The following is a 19,092-nucleotide window of genomic DNA, read 5'->3' as shown; positions in this document are numbered from 1 at the left end:
CCTCCTTTTCTTCTAATTTCTTTCCTCATTGATTTAGTCTTCCTGTCTCCTCTCCTTGCAGGTTTGCTGTCTTTAGCTCCCCGCTCTCAGGCAGCCTCCTTTATTGCTAGCATCCCTTATCTCCCTCCAGATCGCTTACAATCAGCAGCTTTGTTTCAACACCCACTTCCCTCTTTCAAAATAAAAATAAAAATGCATGATCTGCTTTTTGTCCCTGGGCAATTCGGCTCCAGGGACCACGCATTCACTCTATTAGATGCACAGACATTTCCCCTTACTTTTAAAGAAGAAAAAAGTGCGTCTTATGGAGTGAAAAATACGGTATATTTGGATCAGGGCAATAGCCCATGGAGTGCAGCCTCCTGTTTTCCCAGTGGTCAACCAGATCCCTGTCGGAAACCCGCAAACAGGATTCGACCACAAGGTAGCTCTCCCCTCCTGTGGTTTCCAGCAACTCTCATTTGGAAGGTCTACTGCCTCCAGCTGTTGAGGCAGAGCATAGCCATCCTGGCTCGCAGCTACTGATACTGATAAGGCCACGGTGCATTATGGATCTCCGAGGGCTGTTGCGCAGAAAGCATGAAATCAATGCTTGACCCCATCCTGCATAAGCCCTGGTGCAAACAAGGCCATAATCCCTTAAGTATTGTGGTCAACGTCTGATGCTAACTCTTGCTTCACCAACGCCTAGCATGGAACACCCAATCTTGGCTTTTCCCTAGGTAGGCAGGAATGATTGACTTGGCCCCTTGGGAATTGGCACCCCAGATTAACGTTGAACCAAATACACCTCCTTAGATGTTCAATACACATTGCTCAACGATTTACACAGCTTTTCAGATTTCTAAGGAAATGTTTGCATTGGACATAAATCGCAAACCACTTGCTATTTTACACCCGAGCAAATATCATGAGTTGTCCACAAACAATCCAGTTTTCCTCATTCCTGACACAGATATTAGATATATAAGGACCACATGCCGTGGGTCTGAAGCATCTTCCTCAGACGGCAACAGGTGAGAAGCATCTTGGGACGCCTCAAGCTGAGCAAGGTAAGAGATGAGACGCCAAGGTTTGCTTCTCCCAAAGTAACCACCGAGTTTGATTTCACAGCTTGGAAAGGATCTTGCGAGCGCTGGTGCCCTCAGGCTGTGATCAGTTCAGTTCCGTTCACATTTGGATGCGAATCTAACCCATTCACACATCTCAAAATGATCCGGGAACTGAAACAGAGCTGTCTTTGAGATGGCCACTTTTGTGGCACAGTGCAAAAATTAGGGAACAGGGTGCAGAAGGATACCTATATTAGTGAAGAAAAGTGTACAAAATGCATTAAGTTAAGGGAAATTGCTTGCCAAAATGTGTCTCTTGGGCAAAATGGCATACCAAAATGTGCATGGAGGAATGCACACTAGAATGCTAAAGAGTTATGAAAACTTCAAAAAATGGCAAAATGATGCAGGAATCTGCCAACTTAAGACTGAAAAAGAAGAAGAGAAAAACCGAGAGACTCCTAAACTGACAGATTTGTTTATCCTTACTCTTACATGGAATATGTCTCGTTTAACTCAATGGGACTCGCTTCTGGGAGACATTTATGGAAGGTGGTCTGTCAAATTCATTTCATGAAGGTTGGGCTTAATACGTTGTTGAATTGTTAACCAAACAGAGTTTGGCTTTTGTGAGGAAAGCTTTTCCGGTGGGGAAAACACCGGATCCATTAGTCCTGCTCCAGTCAAGAGGCTGTAACTGAGCAGCAGAATACCTGTGGCTGCTTTGCATGCAGGATTCAACCCTTGGGGTCTCCAGCCATCAGGACTGGAGCAGACCTCAGGGGGGTGAGGATGGAGACGTGCTGTGTGTCAGAATTAGGCATCCCCAGTTAAGATGGCCCAAAGGTCCGACTCAGCATAAGGCAGGTTTGTACACAATAACAGCAGCTAGAAGCTACGATGAATTTGTGTGGGGACAGTCCCCAAGCCAGGGTTTTAAATTCAAATATTCTCAATGATAGAAATAGGTGGTTTCAGGGCTTAGAAAAATATCACAAGTTATAATCGGTTGCACTTAGCAAGTCAATGCATAAAATGGTTTTCTTAAAAATGCACGGACAAATCTTCCTTCCTTCCTTCCTTCCTTCCTTCCTTCCTTCCTTCCTTCCTTCCTTCCTTCCTTCCTTCCTTCCTTTTGACAACCAGTAATATTTTCTTAGGTACCAGATCAAGATGCTAAAGGCTTGGACTGTCCTCCTCCTTTGCGGCCTCCTGCCCTCCACCCAAGCTCTTGCTGACGATGTCCTTTCTATGGCACTGCTGCATAAGGATGTCCTGGAGAATGGTGAGCTCTGGAACTTTCTGATTTTTCTAAAATATGAAAATTCAGAGAAATGGCCAAGGGAACCACCCGACTCTTGAATGAGCATTTGCAGAGAAGCAGGAACTGGCAGCCTCCTCTTCAAAACTTGAGTGGCTACAATGGTCTTGTGTGCCCAGGTGTGCCTCTGCTACGGGCTTCATCCCCTGATGGGCCAGCACAGCCACTGAGACCCTCAGATCTGCACAGGTGTTTCACGGGATTGTACAGCTGGAAGGGACACCAAAGGCCATCTAGTCCAACCCCTCTGCCATGCAGAATTCAAAAGCGAATAGGATAACGCATGCACAGCAGATGTGATATGCCCTTCCCCAGGCTGCCATTCAGGTTTATACAGACTCCTTCATTTCTAAAATTAGGGGGACCGTCTCAAGCCAGACAATTGCATTGCCCCATCCCAGCAGTTTATTTATTCAGCAATTAAAATATTTATATACCACTACACAGGTGGTGCTGTGGGTTAAACCACAGAGCCTAGGACTTGCCGATCAGAAGGTTGGCGGTGCGAATCCCCGCGACGGGGTGAGCTCCTGTTGCTTGGTCCCTGCTCCTGCCAACCTAGCAGCTCGAAAGCACGTCAAAGTGCAAGTAGATAAATAGGTACCACTCCAGCGGGAAGGTAAACGGCGTTTCCGTGCGCTGCTCTGGTTCGCCAGAAGCGGCTTAGTCATGCTGGCCACCTGACCCGGAAGCTGTACGCCGGCTCCCTCGGCCAGTAAAGCGAGATGAGCGCCGCAACCCCAGAGTTGGCCACGACTGGACCTAATGGTCAGGGGTCCCTTTACCTTTATTCAGTAAAAAAAAATCAGGGTGGTTTACAACACCAGTGCATAAAACCATACAAATGTTAAAATCAGAAATCGCTCCCTATTGTCAGTTCCTGATACCTCGGGTTAAGTACTTAATTTGTCCCGGAGGTCCGTTCTTAACCTGAAGCTGTTCTTAACCTGAAGCACCACTTTAGCTAATGGGGCCTCCTCCTGTTGCTGCTGCACGATTTCTGTTCTCATCCTGAAGCAAAGTTCTTAACCCGAGGTACTATTTCTGGGTTAGCAGCATCTGTAACCTGAAGTGTATGTAACCCGAGGTACCACTGTATGTGAATGGTAATTGCAATATGAAAGGAGATTCTGAGTCAACATCTGGAGGAACTTTCTAATGGTAAGAGCTGTTAGACAGTGGAACAGGCTCCCTTGGGAGGTGGTGGACTCTGTTTCCTTGGAGGTTTCAAGCAGAGGCTGGGTAGCCATGGGTCAGGGATTTGTTCGCTACGACTCCTGCATTGCAGGGGGCTGAACTAGAAGACCGCTTGAGGGTCTCTTGCAACTCTATGAAATGTCCTTGCCTGGACTCATACAGTCGAAGGATCCAGGCAGTTTATTGCCTGGGACGTGGAAAGAGGCAGGCTTAATAAACCAGGTTCAGTCCACCCAACCTCTGGTGGAAAAGCATGCTAATGAGATAGTTGTTCGTTTTGTGTCCTTGTATAGAGTTGATGAGGACAATGTCAACGCTGACTTGTATTTCCTTGACTTCTGTCCCCTGTGCTCAATGCTGTCTCTTCCTTCCAGGCATCTCAGATACGCTGGCCAAAGGCAACCTGCTCCAGGGACTCTTGGGGCAAGCGCTTGGTGGAGACCTTCTAGGAGGGATCCTTGGAGGCCAAGGAGGTCCTCTCGGCTTGGTCGGAGGCTTGGCTGGAGGTGCCCTTGGAGGCCAAGGAGGAGGTCCTCTCGGCTTGGTAGGAGGCTTGGCTGGAGGTGCCCTTGGAGGCCAAGGAGGAGGTCCTCTTGGCTTGGTAGGAGGCTTGGCTGGTGGTGCCCTTGGAGGCCAAGGAGGAGGTCCTCTTGGCTTGGTCGGAGGCTTGGCTGGTGGTGCCCTTGGAGGCCAAGGAGGAGGTCCTCTTGGCTTGGTCGGAGGCTTGGCTGGAGGTGCCCTTGGAGGCCAAGGAGGAGGTCCTCTCGGCTTGGTCGGAGGCTTGGCTGGAGGAGTTCTTGGAGGCCAAGGCGGAGGACCTCTTGGGATTGTCGGTGGTGCCCTAGGAGGCAAAGGAGGTCTCCTCGGTGGTGTCCTTGGACGTGAAGGTCTCCTTGGGTGAGTTATCTCTTTTACTGAGAAAAACACAGGGGGCAGAACTCAACGCTTCCCTATGGCAAGATGTAGATGTTGCTTTAGCTTCTGCTCCTGACTGTCTCTCCTCCACCCTCCAGCTTGAAGTTGGTGGACGTCGTCCTTCCCAAGGTCTCACTGAAATTCTTGAAAGGCGTTGGGGTCGGACTGAACATCTATACCAAAGTTGCTCTCAAGGGAGATACGTGAGTTGACTTCCATGGGACGTAGCAAGCGGGGAGTGGCTGAGCACCTGCTATGTAGGCAGAAGAATCCAAGTTCAATCTCTAGCAGCATCTCCAGGTTGGGCTGAGAAACCCTGGGGAGCCACTGCCAGTCAGTGTAGGCAAAGCTGAGCTAAATGGACCAATGGTCATGACTCTGCATAAGGCAGCTTTCCATGTTCCTGTTGAGAAGGCCCAAGAATTTTCTCCTCTTATTCATCCTCCAAAAGTGTATGAGGATTTTAATTTCATCAGGAATTTCCCAGGTGTTCTCCTATCCTAGCCAGTTCAAGATTGAGTCTTTGATGATGATGATGATGATGATGATGATTATAAAAAAAACTTAAACAGCATTGAAGTATCTTGAAGATTTATTTGGGACACAATCTCCTGCTTCAAATACATGGTTGGGTTGCTTGGGTTGGGGGATAGGTTTCCATGTACAGGTGGCGATCCTTCACTCAAAGCAGCTCCCTCATTCACTTCTATGGAATAAGCCAATGTAGCTGCTCGTTCGCGGATTGGGTCCCCATCACTGAATGTGGATCACCATATCTACGAGTGATTCCATGAACACATCTATGCACACACATATCTCTGGATCCAACTTCAATTCTACTTAAGTGCCCATGTGCACAGGGACATAGACTCATAGACGTGTGGCATCAGGAGGGATGCACAGGGTCATCTAGTCCTGCCTCCTGGAACGCAGGAATCACAAGAGGTTGCTTCTTGATTTCCACAGGGGGAGAAAGAGGGCACCCAACCTTTTCCACGTGAAAAGAAAAGAGAGTAGCATCTGTGCAGGACTCACAGATAGTGTACAAAAGGGATCTGCAACACATTATTGTAGTTCTAGCCAGCCAGCCATGCCCTTTCCAGGATACTCCATCCCCCTTCCCTCAGTTCCCCAACCCTCCCCCCAGCTGTCAGTCATCATTCTATGGCCACTGAGCACAGTCATTCCTTCTTATTGGGCTGTTGGGAGCGGGTCTCCCCTAGCTTCAATTTGTATCTCTCTCTCTAAACCATTTGTGTACTTGGGTTCACCAAGCATTCATGGCTGGTGCCATTTCGGGTACTTAAAGACCAATACTTGGGAGAACTGAGACCGCAGTTACACAGTGTAATGGGAGATAACGTCCGTTATCCATCTTTGTCAAAATAATAGATTTCAAAACATGCTGGGGAAAACAAAACCACATCCAGGATAGGAGTTGTAGGACCTGCAGGGCATTTTTGATATTTGTGCCCCAAGCAATGCCTGACAAAGAAGCCATTGCAATCTGAGTACCTGCAGAATACATTTTGAAACCGGACCTGGTTCGGTGATCAATCTCATCTCCACCTCTTCGCCCTCTTCCAGGCTTTTGGGTGGGCTGCTGAATCTTCTGGTGGAAGTGAACATCACAGCAAATGCACGTCTGGTCCAGGACAAGTCAGGCACTCCCATCCTAGTTGTGGAAAACTGCAAGACCAACCTGGGTAACATTCAGATCCTGTCTGGGTGAGTGACCAGAGGTCCTGAGGAACACAGCCACTGTGGCTACTAGACACTGAAAAGCCTTAAAGACTCACGGTCCCCAATTATTTTCTTCCTTAGGTTCCTTCCACTCAACTTGGACAGGGTCTTGACTAATCTCCTGAGCAATGTCCTCCCTGGAGTGGTGAGTCTTCCGAGAATTTGCCTGCTCAGTTGTTGATCACTTTCTTTGCATCATAGTTTTGCTGAATTTAGGAGAGGCATTGCTATTCAGAGTAGACTGCAGTGGATGAGATGGAGCAACAAACATAGTTAAGGCGGCTGTAAATACTGATACAAGGCAAAAGGATACCCTAGGAATTTTATTTGTTTATTTATTATTGCAATTATGCCCCACCTTCTTCTGCAAGAAGCTCAAGGTGGCACACAGGGTTCTCCTCTTCTTCGCTGAATCCCAACAATCCTGTGAGGTGGGCCAGGCTGAGAGGCAGTGACTGGCCCAAGGTCGCACCCAGTGAGCTTCATGGTTGAGCAGGATTTCGAACCCTGGTCTCTCAGGTCCTAGTCCGACACTCTAACCACTACACCACACTGGCTCTCACTGGCTCCACCCTTGAAGTGGAGACTGCCAATAGGGGGAACCTTTGGCTCTCCGGCTGTTCCTGAACCATCATCCTCAACCATTGCCCATATTTCTAGGACTGATGGGAGTTGTAGTTCAGTAGAAGCTGGAGGGCCAAAGGTTCCCTACCTCTGAGTTAGAGTTTTACCCTTCTGGCAATCAGGATGACCAATAGCTGCTACAAGTAAAAGTTTCACCCCTTGTTGTCCTTGTTGTCTGCCATTGCATCTCTGAGATGCCACCAGAATAAGCAGGTGATAATTTCTTTCTTGCAAGCGGCCGACATGCTGCACAGGGAGACTTATTTTTCAGATAACACAACAAAGGATGTGGGGACCATTCAGTTCAGTGGCTTCACTCCTGCTCCTTTCCCTTTGTTGCAGCTGTGTCCAGTTGTAGATCTTGTGCTGAATATTGTGAACACCCTTCTTGGCACCGTCAACAGTAAGTTTTCCATGACCTCCACCTTCCCCATCTCCTTTGGATCATCAACTAGCGTATATAATATTGCACAGCTTGCTGTCTCCCCACTTTGAAGTGTCAGAGCGCCCCACCACCACTGCTGCTTCCCCCAGGAACAAACGGCAGTTGGGGTTTTCTGCAATTTGGGTTTGCTCTGATTCAGTGATATAAAGCAGGTTTTCGCAGGGCAAGTGCCGGGGCAAAAAAACAAACAAAACAAACGCTTGGACGCAGAGCTTTAAAGCGAGGACCTGTGCTTAGAAATGAGGCACAAAACAAGACAGGATGACGATCCCTTAATGTACAGGGTTGTTGCATTGTTGGCTGAGACATTGCTTGCGAAAGGGTTTGAGCTGTCTAAAAGCACAAGTGAAATGCTTAGCTATGTGTTGTGTAAAGTCCCACCTCGTTTTGTTGTTGTTGTTTAGTCGTTTAGTCGTGTCTGGCTCTTCGTGACCCCCTGGACCAGAGCACACCAGGCCCTCCTGTCTTCCACTGCCTCCCGCAGTTTGGTCAAACTCATGCTGGTAGCTTCGAGAACACTGTCCCACCATCTCGTCCTCCGTCGTCCCCTTCTCCTTGTGCCCTCCATCTTTCCCAACATCAGGGTCTTTTCCAGGGAGTCTTCTCTTCTCCTGAGGTGGCCAAAGTATTGGAGCCTCAGCTTCAGGATCTGTCCTTCCAGTGAGCACTCAGGGCTGATTTCCTTCCGAATGGAGAGGTTTGATCTTCTTGCAGTCCATGGGACTCTCAAGAGTCTCCTCCAGCACCAGAATTCAAAAGCATCAGCCTTCTTTATGGTCCAGCTCTCATTTCCATACATCACTACTGGGGAAAACAGAGCTTTAACTATACTTGTTGGCAAGGTGATGTCTCTGCTTTTTAAGATGCTGTCTAGGTTTGTCATTGCTTTTCTACAAAGTCTAGTACCTTGCTTCATTTAAAGATTTTCAGAGACTTTGAAACTAAAGATTTCATTTTGTACTTGTTATGGTTTGAAGGAATTCTACAAAGATTGTCTATTGCATATGTACATGGTCATCGTGTTGCCTAGACATTGCCGACGTTCTCTTTGCAACACAGGGGTTTGTTTGGTTACTTACTCCTTACTCTTTTTTATTTCCTCCACAGGCGTCTGCCCACTCGGTACGCTGGGAAAACTACATTACACCCTGGCTGGCCTGCCGTGGTTCAGCGATGAACAACAAATCGTGCTGAATCTGAATGTAAGGCACCTTGATTGATTGATTGATCGATTGATTGATTAATTGCATTTATATCCCACCTCTTCCTCCAAGCTGCTCAAGGTGGCCTACATGCTTCTCCTCCTCCCCATTTGAGTCTCAGAACAACAACCCATTGAGGTAGGCTAGGCTGAGAGAGAAGCAGAGAATAACAACAGCTAGTTATCAACCCATCTAGCAGCTCAGCCCCAGGGAAAATCCTGATGTGAAAGCCTTCACATTAAGCCATTCCCCATTTCGGTGTCAATTAAACAATTCTAGGCATAGGCAAACTCGGCCCTCCAGATGTTTTGGGACTACAACTCCCATCATCCCTGACCACTGGTCCTCTTAGCTAGGGTTGATGGGAGTTGTAGTCCCAAAACATTGGGAGGGCCGAGCATCTTTCATTACATACCGATATGATGCTTTGCAGGGTTAAAGAAAGAGAAAAATTGTGGAAAAAAAGTATAAAGATAGAGGTAATCTACGTTTAGATTAGATTAGAATGATGATATGGTTTTATTTGTAGATGTGTGTGTTATTTGTGTTTTTGTGTTCTTTTTTCTGTTTTGTTTTGTTTTCTTCTTTGTACTGTTTTATTTTGGATTCAATGTTTGTAATTTTGCATTGAAAATATTTTTTTAAAAAAACCAAAAACATCTGGAGGGCCGAGTTTGCCTATGCGTCCAGTTCTGTGGACCCCAAATGTCTCTGATCTTCTGATTTTTCCTTTTATGTTTCTTCCAGGTCTTAGTGCTTGATAATGAAGGCAACTCCATCAAGCTTCCCCCAAGCAAGCTGCCCTCTCTTCCTCCAGCTGGGGACCACACTTCCCAGTTGCTTCTCTCTGGTGACCTCATTTCCTCCTTGCTGCAGCTGGTAATGAAGAACGGGCAACTCAACGTAGACATCACTGACCAAGCGGTGAGTCGCCTGCCCCAGAAATGATAGTCCTTGAAGAGTCTGCAAAGGACAATAATAATAATAATAATAATAATAATAATAATAATAATAATAATAATATATTATTTATACCCCACCCATCTGGCTGAGTTTCCCCAGCCACTCTGGACGGGTCCCAATCGAATGTTAAAAACAATACAGCATTAAATATTAAAAACTTCCCTAAACAGGGCTGCCTTCAGGTGTCTTTTAAAAATAGGATAGAATAATAATAATTCAGCTGCATTGGATTCCCATGAGTTTTAGTGCTAAGGGGGTGGGGAAAGAAAAACCTTTTCTCTATCCACTTTTCCGTTCCGTCCATCATGGTATAAGCTTCGATCTTATCTCCTCTTACTTGTCTTTTCTCTGAACTAAAAAATCCCCAAATGCTGCAACCTTTGGGGTTGCCCTTTTCTGAACCTTTTCCAACTCTACAATATCCTTCTTTTTTAAAAAAATATTTTATTCAAAATTAAAACAAATTATCCAGAAACGTATCATCCTTATTCCCTCCCCCTCGCTCCCCCCACAGAACCCCCCGACTTCCCTCAGTTCCAGTCTTAGATTTCTCTAAAAATGCTGTTTTCTGCATGTTACACAGTTGCATAGATCCTCAAACTATTTAGCTGATTATTATCAATAAAAAGTTTGTGAATGTTTATTCAAAGCCAGCCAAGGAGTCCAATTCGCTTTGTTGCATCTTCAGATACTTTGTAAAGGGTTCCCATTCCTCTTTAAAGTCACAGTTATCCTTGTCCCGTAGCTTGTATGTCAGTTTTGCCAGTTCTGCAGAGTCCGTCAATTTTTCTTGCCATGATTCTTTAGTCGGGGTTTCTTCAGTCTTCCATCCTTGTGCTAATAGTACAATATCCTTTTTGAGGTGGGGTGACCGGAATTGTAGACAGTATCCTACATGTGGTCAAGCCCAGAGCTTTTTTCAGCCAGAACTCACCTGAACTCAGTGCCGGCACATCTCAGGTGAGCACCATTGCCATTGATTTGTATAATGGACCACCTGTGGAGCCTCAGGCCCACCTAAGCCACTATGCGTAAGGCATATTATAGGAGTAATATATAATCAATAAAGCATTTGACATCCATAAAACAGTACTAAATAAATAGCAATTAAAAATAAGCTAAACCGCTATTATGTTCGTAGACGCACATTGTTGTTGTTTAGTCGTTTAGTTGTGTCCGCCTCTTTGTGAACCCCTGGACCATAGCATGCCAGGCCCTCCTGTCTTCCATTGCCTCCTGCAGTTTAGTCAAACCCATGCTGGTCGCTTCGAGAACACTGTCCCACCATCTCGTCCTCTGTCATCCCCTTCTCCTTGTGCCCTCCATCTTTTCCAACATCAGGGGCTTTTCCAGGGAGTCTTCTCTTCTCATGAGGTGGCCAAAGTATTGGAGCCTCAGCTTCAGGATTTGTCCTTCCAGTGAGCACTCAGGGCTGATTTCCTTCAGAATGGAGAGGTTGGGTCTTCTTGCAGTCCATGGGACTCTCCAGAGTCTCCTCCAGCACCATAATTCAAAAGCATCCATTCTTCTGCGATCAGCCTTCTTTATGTTCCAGCTCTCACTTCCATAGATCACTACTGGGAAAACCATGGCTTTAGCTATACGGACCTTTGTTGGCAAGGTGATGTCTCTGCTTTTTAAGATGCTGTCTAGGTTTATCATTGCTTTTTTTCCCAAGAAGCAGGCATCTTTTAATTTCGTGACACAAACATATATACCCATTAATTCTCAGCCTCAGTTTTGCACCTGTAAATTGGGAACAACCCCTCTCCCGGTCTTTCTTTGTTTTGAGAGGATGAACATGAAGGAAATTACCACGTCAGGCTGAATGGGGAAAGATTAGGGTGGCACTTAGAAGACATTCCCCTTTTAAAATTCTTTGCATTCATCTTGCTTTCCCCCAGCTCCGTGGAGCCGTCCCACTGACAACGTCTGCACTTCAATCTGTGCTACCTCAGGTAAGGATGCCCTATAGGGCATATCGCTTTTGGTGTGTGTATGTGAAGTGATTTGCCCCTGCGCCCTGAGTGCGAATCATTCTCCCTGTCCCATTTTTTACAGCTGTCCCGGCTTCTGCCAACAAGCCTGCCCCTGGTGGTCAAGATCCGGATCAGCGACCTTCCGGGAGTGTCTTTGCAAAACGGGAAGCTCACGGTGACACTCGCTGCTGCCGTTGATGTTTTCGCCCTCGCAGACTCCGGCCCTGAGCTTCTCTTTGGGTTGAATGCTGTAAGTAATGGGCTGGGGTGAATGGCGCATAGCTTGAAACTCCAACGCCTAGCCTGCCCTGGGTATCTAGCCGATGCCGTTGAAAATTCGTAAGAACATCAGAACAGCTTTGCCGGATCAGGCCGGTGACCCGTCTAGTCCAGCATCCTGTTCTCACAGTGGCTGTCCAGATGCCTGTGGGAAATTCACAAGCAGGATTCGAACGCAAGACCCCTCTCCCTTCCTGTGGTTTCCAGCAACTGATATTCAGAAGCATTGTGGAGGCAAAGGTGGTAGTCATTGCTAGCACTCTTGGCTCAATATTTCTTTTCAAAGAACCTTTGCTTGGGTGTCAGTAATCCCATCCCACCCCCAATGGTCTCTGTGTTGGGTTTATTTATTTATTTTAATGACACTTAGGTGTCCTTGAAAGCCACCAGGATTCCTCTTTCTAGGTGTGGCAGTTCCTTTTAGCCGAAAGGAAGGAGGGCACGCAACAAAGAGCCCTCCCTGACCTCAGTGGGGAACAGAACAGAGCAGAATCGTAGAAGCATAGAAGGAACCCGACTCTAGTCATCTAGGCCAACCCCCTGCAATGCAGGAATCTCAACCCAAAGCTGGTTTTGCAAAAGCGAAAGGAAAGGGGCCAGTCTCTTACCCAGTCATCTTGCATTTACAGCAAATCGACTTGAGTGGATCTGTCCGCATTTCAGGAGCAAAATTGGCCGTCTCCTTATCTCTTGACAAGTAAGTGGATCTTGATGCTCCAGATCAGGGGTCAGCAAACTTTTTCAGCAGGGGGCCGGTCCACTGTCCCTCAGACCTTGTGGGGGGGGGGCGGACTATATATCTCTCTATATCTATCTATCTATCTATCTATCTATCTATCTATCTATCTATCTATCTATCATCTCTAATAGAGATATAGAGATATAGAGATCTCTATATCTCTATCTCTATCTATATCATCTATATCTATATATCTCTATCTCTCTATTTCTCTATCTTTATTTCTATCTATATCATATCTCTCTCTCGCTCTCTCTCTCTCTCTCTCTCTCTCTCTCTCTCATCTATCTATATCTATATCTATATCTATATCTATATCTATATCTATATCTATATCTATATCTATATCTATATCTATATCTATATCTACATCTACATCTACATCTATATCTATATCTATATCTATATCTATATCTATATCTATATCTATATCTATCTATCTATCATCTATCTATCTATCTATCTATCTATCTATCTATCTATCTATCTATCTATCTATCTATACGAATTCCTATGCCCCACAAATAACCCAGAGATGCATTTTAAATAAAAGCACACATTCTACCCATGTTAAAAAGTGCTGATTCCTGGACCATCCACCGGCCGGATCCAGCCCCCGGGCCTTAGTTTGCCTACCCATGCTCTAGATCCCTAGGTTATGGTGCAGAATAACAAACGGCATTTGGACAGGACTGGAGTTAAGGTGGTGTCGGTGGTTCTTCCACACAGGGACACTGAGCCGAGGGTGGGGTGGGGGGGCGCCAAAATAGTAGCAGTAGCAGTAACAGTAGTAGCAAAACCTGTATTTATATGGGTACTTACTGAGAAGATCCATTAAAAAGCAACTGTACCAAAAGGAATTGTTGTGAAAATAAGAAATGTTTAGGGGTCTCATCAAATTTTGTCCTTGCTTGGGGCCACATTACCAAAATCCGTCCCTGATTTGGAGAAAGTCTCCCTTTAGACCAGTGGTTCCCAAAGTGGGTGATGCTGCCCCCTGGAGGGCAGTGGGATTACCTAGGGGTTGCTAAGAGGTAAGGGGGGGGGCAGGGGGGGACCAGAGGTGTAGTCCATGATTCTCAATTCTGCACTGTGTTTATAGTCCCCTTTCTTCCTGATCTTTTCTCTGCTGTGCTCTGGAAGCTCTGCAGACCAGCCTTCCCCAACATGATGTCCTCTACATGTCTTGGACTACAGTTCCCATCAGTCCCAACCAGTTGTAGTTCAAGATGACTAGGGGCCATCAGATGGTGGAGGACTTCTCTGTTCCAGATGTGCAGCCTAGCACCCAATGCTTTCCTTTCCTTTCCCTTCACAGCGTCAGCCTCAACGTCTCATCTTCCCAGATCGGCTCCTTTGATGTAAGACTCCCTTCCACCAAATACTGCAGTGGACCCCTTGGAGAAGATTTTGAGGGTGGGGTGGAGTGGGGAGAAGAAGTCCTGTCCCATGAGCAGAACTCCCAAGGTCTCTGCATCTCACCTGGAACTTGAAAGAGAAAGAGATGGCTGAACTCGTCCAGGATTGGGGGTTTCTGCTGGAGCAGAGGTGGAGACGGCATCTGGGGCAGCCACACAAACCCTTGGGTGCTTGAGCTACAAAGGGTGAAGTCCCATCATAGAATTGTGAAGTTGGAAGGGTCCTCCAGGGTCCTCCAGTCCAACCCCCTTGCAATGCAGGAATCTCAGCCAGAGGATCCCTGGCAGATGGATGGCCACCCAACCTCTGCTTAGGAACCTCCAATGAAGGGGAGCTCATCACCTCCTGAAGACGTCATACAGTCATACCTCAGGTTACAGATGCTTTGGGTTGTGCGATTTCAGGTTGTGCACCGCGCCGAACCCGAAAGTACCGGAACTGGTTACTTCCAGGTTTCAGCGCTTTCGCATGTGCAGAAGCACTAAATCGCTCTTTGCACATGTGCAGAAGCGCCAAATCGCAACCCTCGTATGGGCAGATGCGGCGCTGCGGGTTGCGAACGTGCTTCCCGCACGGATCACGTTCGCAACCCGAGCGCCCACTGTACTGTCAGAAAGTTCTTCCTAATGTTTAGCTGGGAAATATTTGAAGTAAGCAACCCAGCAGGTCACATCTCCATAGCTGTCAGCTTTTCCCTTTTCTTGCGAGGAATCCTATTCAGAATAAGGGAATTTCCCTTAAAAAAAGGGAAACGTTGACAGCTATGCACATCTCGTTCTCTCACCAACTGATGATGCAGAAGTTTCTCTTTCTTTTGCAGGTTGCTGTACTCAAAACCTGGATCACAAACCTTCTCAGAATTGGATACCTGCCTGTGATCAACGGTAAAAGAGCCGTATTTGTAGCAATAGGCGTTCGGCTTCAGCATTGCCTTTGGGATGCAAAACCCATTCTGCATGTCTAGCGTTGTTTCTTGGTTTCCTTCCAGGTGCCCTGGAGATAGGAATCCCACTCCCTAACCTCTTCAACCTGAACTTCGCCGCTGGGGATGTCAACATTGTTGATGTAAGATCTCAGCTGCTCATTTCTTGAAAACTGGGCTTTAACGTGGGCTGAGCACCACCTTGAACAAATCTGTAACATGTTCCACACTGCACCTGAGAACCCGCAACTTAGTGGGTTGTATTCAGTGCTAAAGGACCCCTGACCATTAGGTCCAGTCATGGCCGACTCTGGGGTTGCAGCGCTCATCTCGCTTTACTGGCCGAGGGAGCCGGCGTACAGCTTCCGGGTCATGTGGCCAGCATGACTAAGCTGCTTCTGGCGAACCAGAGCAGCGCACGGAAACGCCATTTACCTTCCCACCGGAGCGGTACCTATTTATCCACTTGCACTTTGACGTGCCTTCAAACTGCTAGGTTGGCAGGAGCAGGGACCGAGCAACGGGAGCTCACCCTGTTGCAGGGATTCGAACCACCGACCTTCTGATCGGCAAGCCCTAGGCTCTGTAGTTTAACTCACAGCACCACCCGCGTCCCTCGGTGCTACTTCTGACTCAAAGTAAACTCCGTTGAGGCTAATGGATGTGAAGTTCCTTAATTTCAATGGGGTTTACTCTAAATAGGGCTCAGTTTAAAACGGTCCAGTGATTGACACATGACTGCATGTCAGGGGAGGAAGAGGGGCAGAGGAAAGCATGCTTTCTACTGCTGGAGAGAGGAGAGTGGGTGGCTTATGATGTAAGGAGCTTCATATGTCTTTATTTGATGAGATTGGCTGATGTGATAGTAGGAGAAATGTAACAGACAAGAGGCAAAGAAAATCAAAGGGATTTCAGATTCAGGAGCAAAGCATGCTTTTAATTCAGTCAGGACAGATCTATCCCTTCCAGTGTTTCTGTTTCTATTTTCTCCAGTCTTAAATCCAGTTTTCCATGTTGGGATACTGCCAGGGAGACAAATGCCATCATGCCTCCACGCCGGTCTCCCATAGAACAGTATCAGTCAATTATCGACATGAGCCTCAGAAATAACTGTTCACATTCCAGGGCTCATGGACGCCCTGTTCGCAGAGTTCGCACAATGAAAGATTCACCCTGGAGAGCAGCATTTTTACAGCTTTATTCAGCGTTGGTCAGAACAAAGGAAAAAACATGACTGCCTGCCTGCGTGTCAGGCAACAGAGAGAAACAAAAGCTATATACAAAACAAAAACTTCTTGTGAGCAGGAAATACGCAGGCTGTGACTCACAACAGCCTGTCCCCTTTTTAAGGTGGAATGGAAATATCCTAACATCCTCCCCCTTTCCGTGTAACCTCTAGTACCTGTGGTTCAACCCAATTGCAACCTCTGTACATAAACCTTAAGTTGTTCTCTGTTAACAACCTTAGACAACAGATCAGCAGGGATTTCATTTCCTGGCATGTAGGACACCTGAATGAGTCCTTTCTGAATACACTCTCTTGCACGATGTAGCTTAATCTGCAAGTACTTGGTTCTTTGCTTGCAACTCTCTGAGTTCAGCAAAGCCAAACAGGATCTATTGTCTTGAAACACTTGTATAGGACATTTCACAGAAACTCTGATGTCCTGAGCCGTTGAGCCTCCCTGACAGTATCCCAACACTCCATAGTTCCACAGCAGGTTTTCTTAAAACTGATAACTTAATTAATGAATTGTATGCCTTTCACTGCTGCTTTCTCTTAATACTGCCATTTGTAATGGAGTTCTGACTAATACACACATATTAGTATGCTATGTTCAAGAACATATGCCTTTTTCGCACACTTACCTCCAATATATGCAGTTTCTGTTATTTTGCTGGAGAACTGCACCACGAAACTGGGGTATGTGCAAATTTAGCAGGCTGGCCATGTGTTGGGCTCACGTAGTGATTGGAGATGTTCCAGTTTCTCATTGAAATGCAGCCAGGTTTCTTCCGTAACTGTGATGCTTTTCTTCTCGGCAGAATGCATTGCTGGCAAGCGTGACTCCTAAACTCCTCTAGAGCAGACATATCCACACAGCTGCAGAAATGAGCTCCGAGGCAGAAGTCTCCTCCTCGCTCCTTGCTGTTCCCGGTGACATCTTGGCCCAGGAATCTGACTGCAGAAGATTCTTCTCTCATCCTCCTTCATCATCTCATTGAGCTGCAGAGCTGCCTTTAGAATGACCTCAGCTATGTTTCCTCTAGTTCTGCCTTGGCAAGAACTCTGGGCTGCTTGTGTACTGTCTGGGGGTGCTTCTTGACTTCCTCACTCAGTAAAAATATGTCACTTTCTCAGCATTTATAGCCTGTCTGTGTTTTTCTTCCACTTTCAATACACTTTGAAGACCTTTTCATCTCTCCTCCCAGCTACAGTTTTCACCAAACCATCCATCCTCACCTGTAGCCCCCTAAAATATTAGTAAAGGGAGACATGGGACCACTGCTACTTCTCCATATTAATTTTATTCCATAAAACTTATATACCACTCGGTTATAGAAAAACAACAACTCCCTAACAACACTCAAAGTGGTTTACAAAGCACAGCTGCTTCAAAGAACCCTTTTGCAAAGGGCTTCAACCCCCACTCATCAGCAGAAGAGCAAGGATTGAATCCTGCTGGGCGCAGTGGGCATAGCTAATTCAGGATCAAACCCTGTCCTCCTGCCCATCAGCTGGCATCACCAGCGATGTGGTGTGGTGTAGTGGTTTGAGTATTGGACTATTAGGACCTGGGAAACCATCACTGGTAGTTGTTGTTCTCTTTGACAGGGCATTCCACAGGGTGGGCGCCACTGCCAAGAAGGCCCTCTGCCTGGTTCCCTGTAGCTTTGCTTCTCACAATGAGGGAACCGCCAGAAGGCCCTCGGTGCTGGACCTCAGTGTCCGGGCAGAATGATGGAGTGGAGACGCTCCTTCAGATATACTGGACCGAGGCCGTTTAGGGCTTTCAAGGTCAGCACCAACACTTTGAATTGTGCTCAGAAACGTACTGGGAGCCAATGTAGGTCTTTCAAGACCGGTGTTATGTGGTCTTGGCGGCTGCTCCCAGTCTCCAGTCTAGCTGCCGCATTCTGGATTAGTTAATGGTGATGTGATTATAGCCTGTCTTGTCTTGGTGTGCTGTGGGCCCCTGGCCCATTTCAATGTGCTTTCTCTTGGAATTAAAGTCAGTATTCACCAGCCTCTCCCACAGATTTTCTTACCTGGAGAAAAGGAGCTGATGAGCTTTGAAATTGCTTTTTGTTTGGGAAGGTAATTCCGCTCTCCCCTCGCAACCCCTGTTGTGTAACCCTCATTTGATCAGGGAACTAATTGCTGGGTTTTATCTCGCCAGGGTATTAACTGTTCATTTCGCCAGGACAAGGATATCATTATGGTCTGGTGGCAGTTTGCAGCTGACGCTAATCTCAGCATCTCTCTGAGAACGGTCTTTGCAGGGACTGGAGCCCAAAGCTGTCAAAACAGGGCGTCAGCTTTATCAGCGCTGGGGTACAGACTTGAGATCCTCTCAGGCTAATCTTCAAGAAAAGGACACTCAGGTTCAAGGACAGGAAATCCCTGAAATGGAACACTTCACTGGTTCCCATGATGGACATCACAGTTGGGGGGCAGGGAGGAGATTTTCAGCTCTGAGTCTAGTTCTTTATATTAGGATCATAGCTGTCAGCTTACAGATTTGAAAATAAGGGACCAGCAGCCTCGAAAATAAGGGATCAGCAGCCAAAATAAGGGATCAACAATTACTTTGATAAAATACATATTTTGTTGCGTGCAAATGGCTTTAGGTACCTATTAGGTCCATAAATTACCACATAGCATATATTCAACACAAAAAAGCAGCAACAATTTATTGTTGACAAAGGACAGCTGGACATAGAAAGGGCCCCATTTCCTTCAGTAGCTTATTTAAGAGACATCATCAATAAGGGACAGCAGCGGGACATGGCGCTGGGATAAGGGACTGTCCCGCCAAATAAGGGACGCTTGACAGCTATGATTAGGATTCATCCATATTATTTAATATTTTTCAACAATTGCTCTCTGCTGATCCTATATATCATTTCTCACTCCCCTTATTTCTGAGCAGAAGAGACAGCCATTCAAAGAGTCCGTTGCCTCATGAGGAGAGCACATTTGAGGCTTAGAAGTCATAAGAACATAAGGAGAACTGGCTGGTGGATCAGGCCCATGACCCATCTAGTCCAGCCTCCTGCTCTCACAGGGG

General features: G+C 46.6%; 2 protein-coding genes across 3 annotated transcripts in view; both read left to right on the top strand.

The window, feature by feature from the left end:
* Positions 1–19,092, top strand: part of CCM2L (CCM2 like scaffold protein) — an 881,881-nt gene that overhangs the window by 724,719 nt on the left and 138,070 nt on the right. The gene's annotated exons all lie outside the window — the stretch shown is intronic.
* On the top strand, positions 987–17,164 carry LOC310708735 (BPI fold-containing family B member 3-like). 2 transcript variants are annotated; one of them, XM_083507466.1, is made up of 17 exons: positions 987–1,052; positions 2,213–2,337; positions 3,945–4,043; positions 4,098–4,467; positions 4,584–4,688; positions 6,073–6,213; positions 6,310–6,373; positions 7,195–7,255; positions 8,405–8,499; positions 9,247–9,423; positions 11,367–11,420; positions 11,524–11,691; positions 12,350–12,417; positions 13,778–13,820; positions 14,699–14,762; positions 14,867–14,943; positions 16,847–17,164. In XM_083507466.1, the coding sequence occupies exons 2-17, from the start codon at positions 2,226–2,228 to the stop codon at positions 16,883–16,885; spliced, it is 1,737 nt and encodes a 578-aa protein (XP_083363592.1). In that variant the 5' UTR covers positions 987–1,052; positions 2,213–2,225; the 3' UTR covers positions 16,886–17,164. The 2 variants fall into 2 exon arrangements, with proteins under 2 accessions (XP_083363592.1, XP_083363591.1); XM_083507465.1 differs by having other exon boundaries at positions 3,945–4,467.

The sequence above is a fragment of the Podarcis liolepis genome (genome assembly GCF_965112155.1).
Source record: "Podarcis liolepis genome assembly, chromosome: 6".
NCBI classification, from domain to species: domain Eukaryota; kingdom Metazoa; phylum Chordata; class Lepidosauria; order Squamata; family Lacertidae; genus Podarcis; species Podarcis liolepis.
Note: the sequence above shows the minus strand (reverse complement) of the source record. Positions and strands in the feature narration are given on the sequence as shown.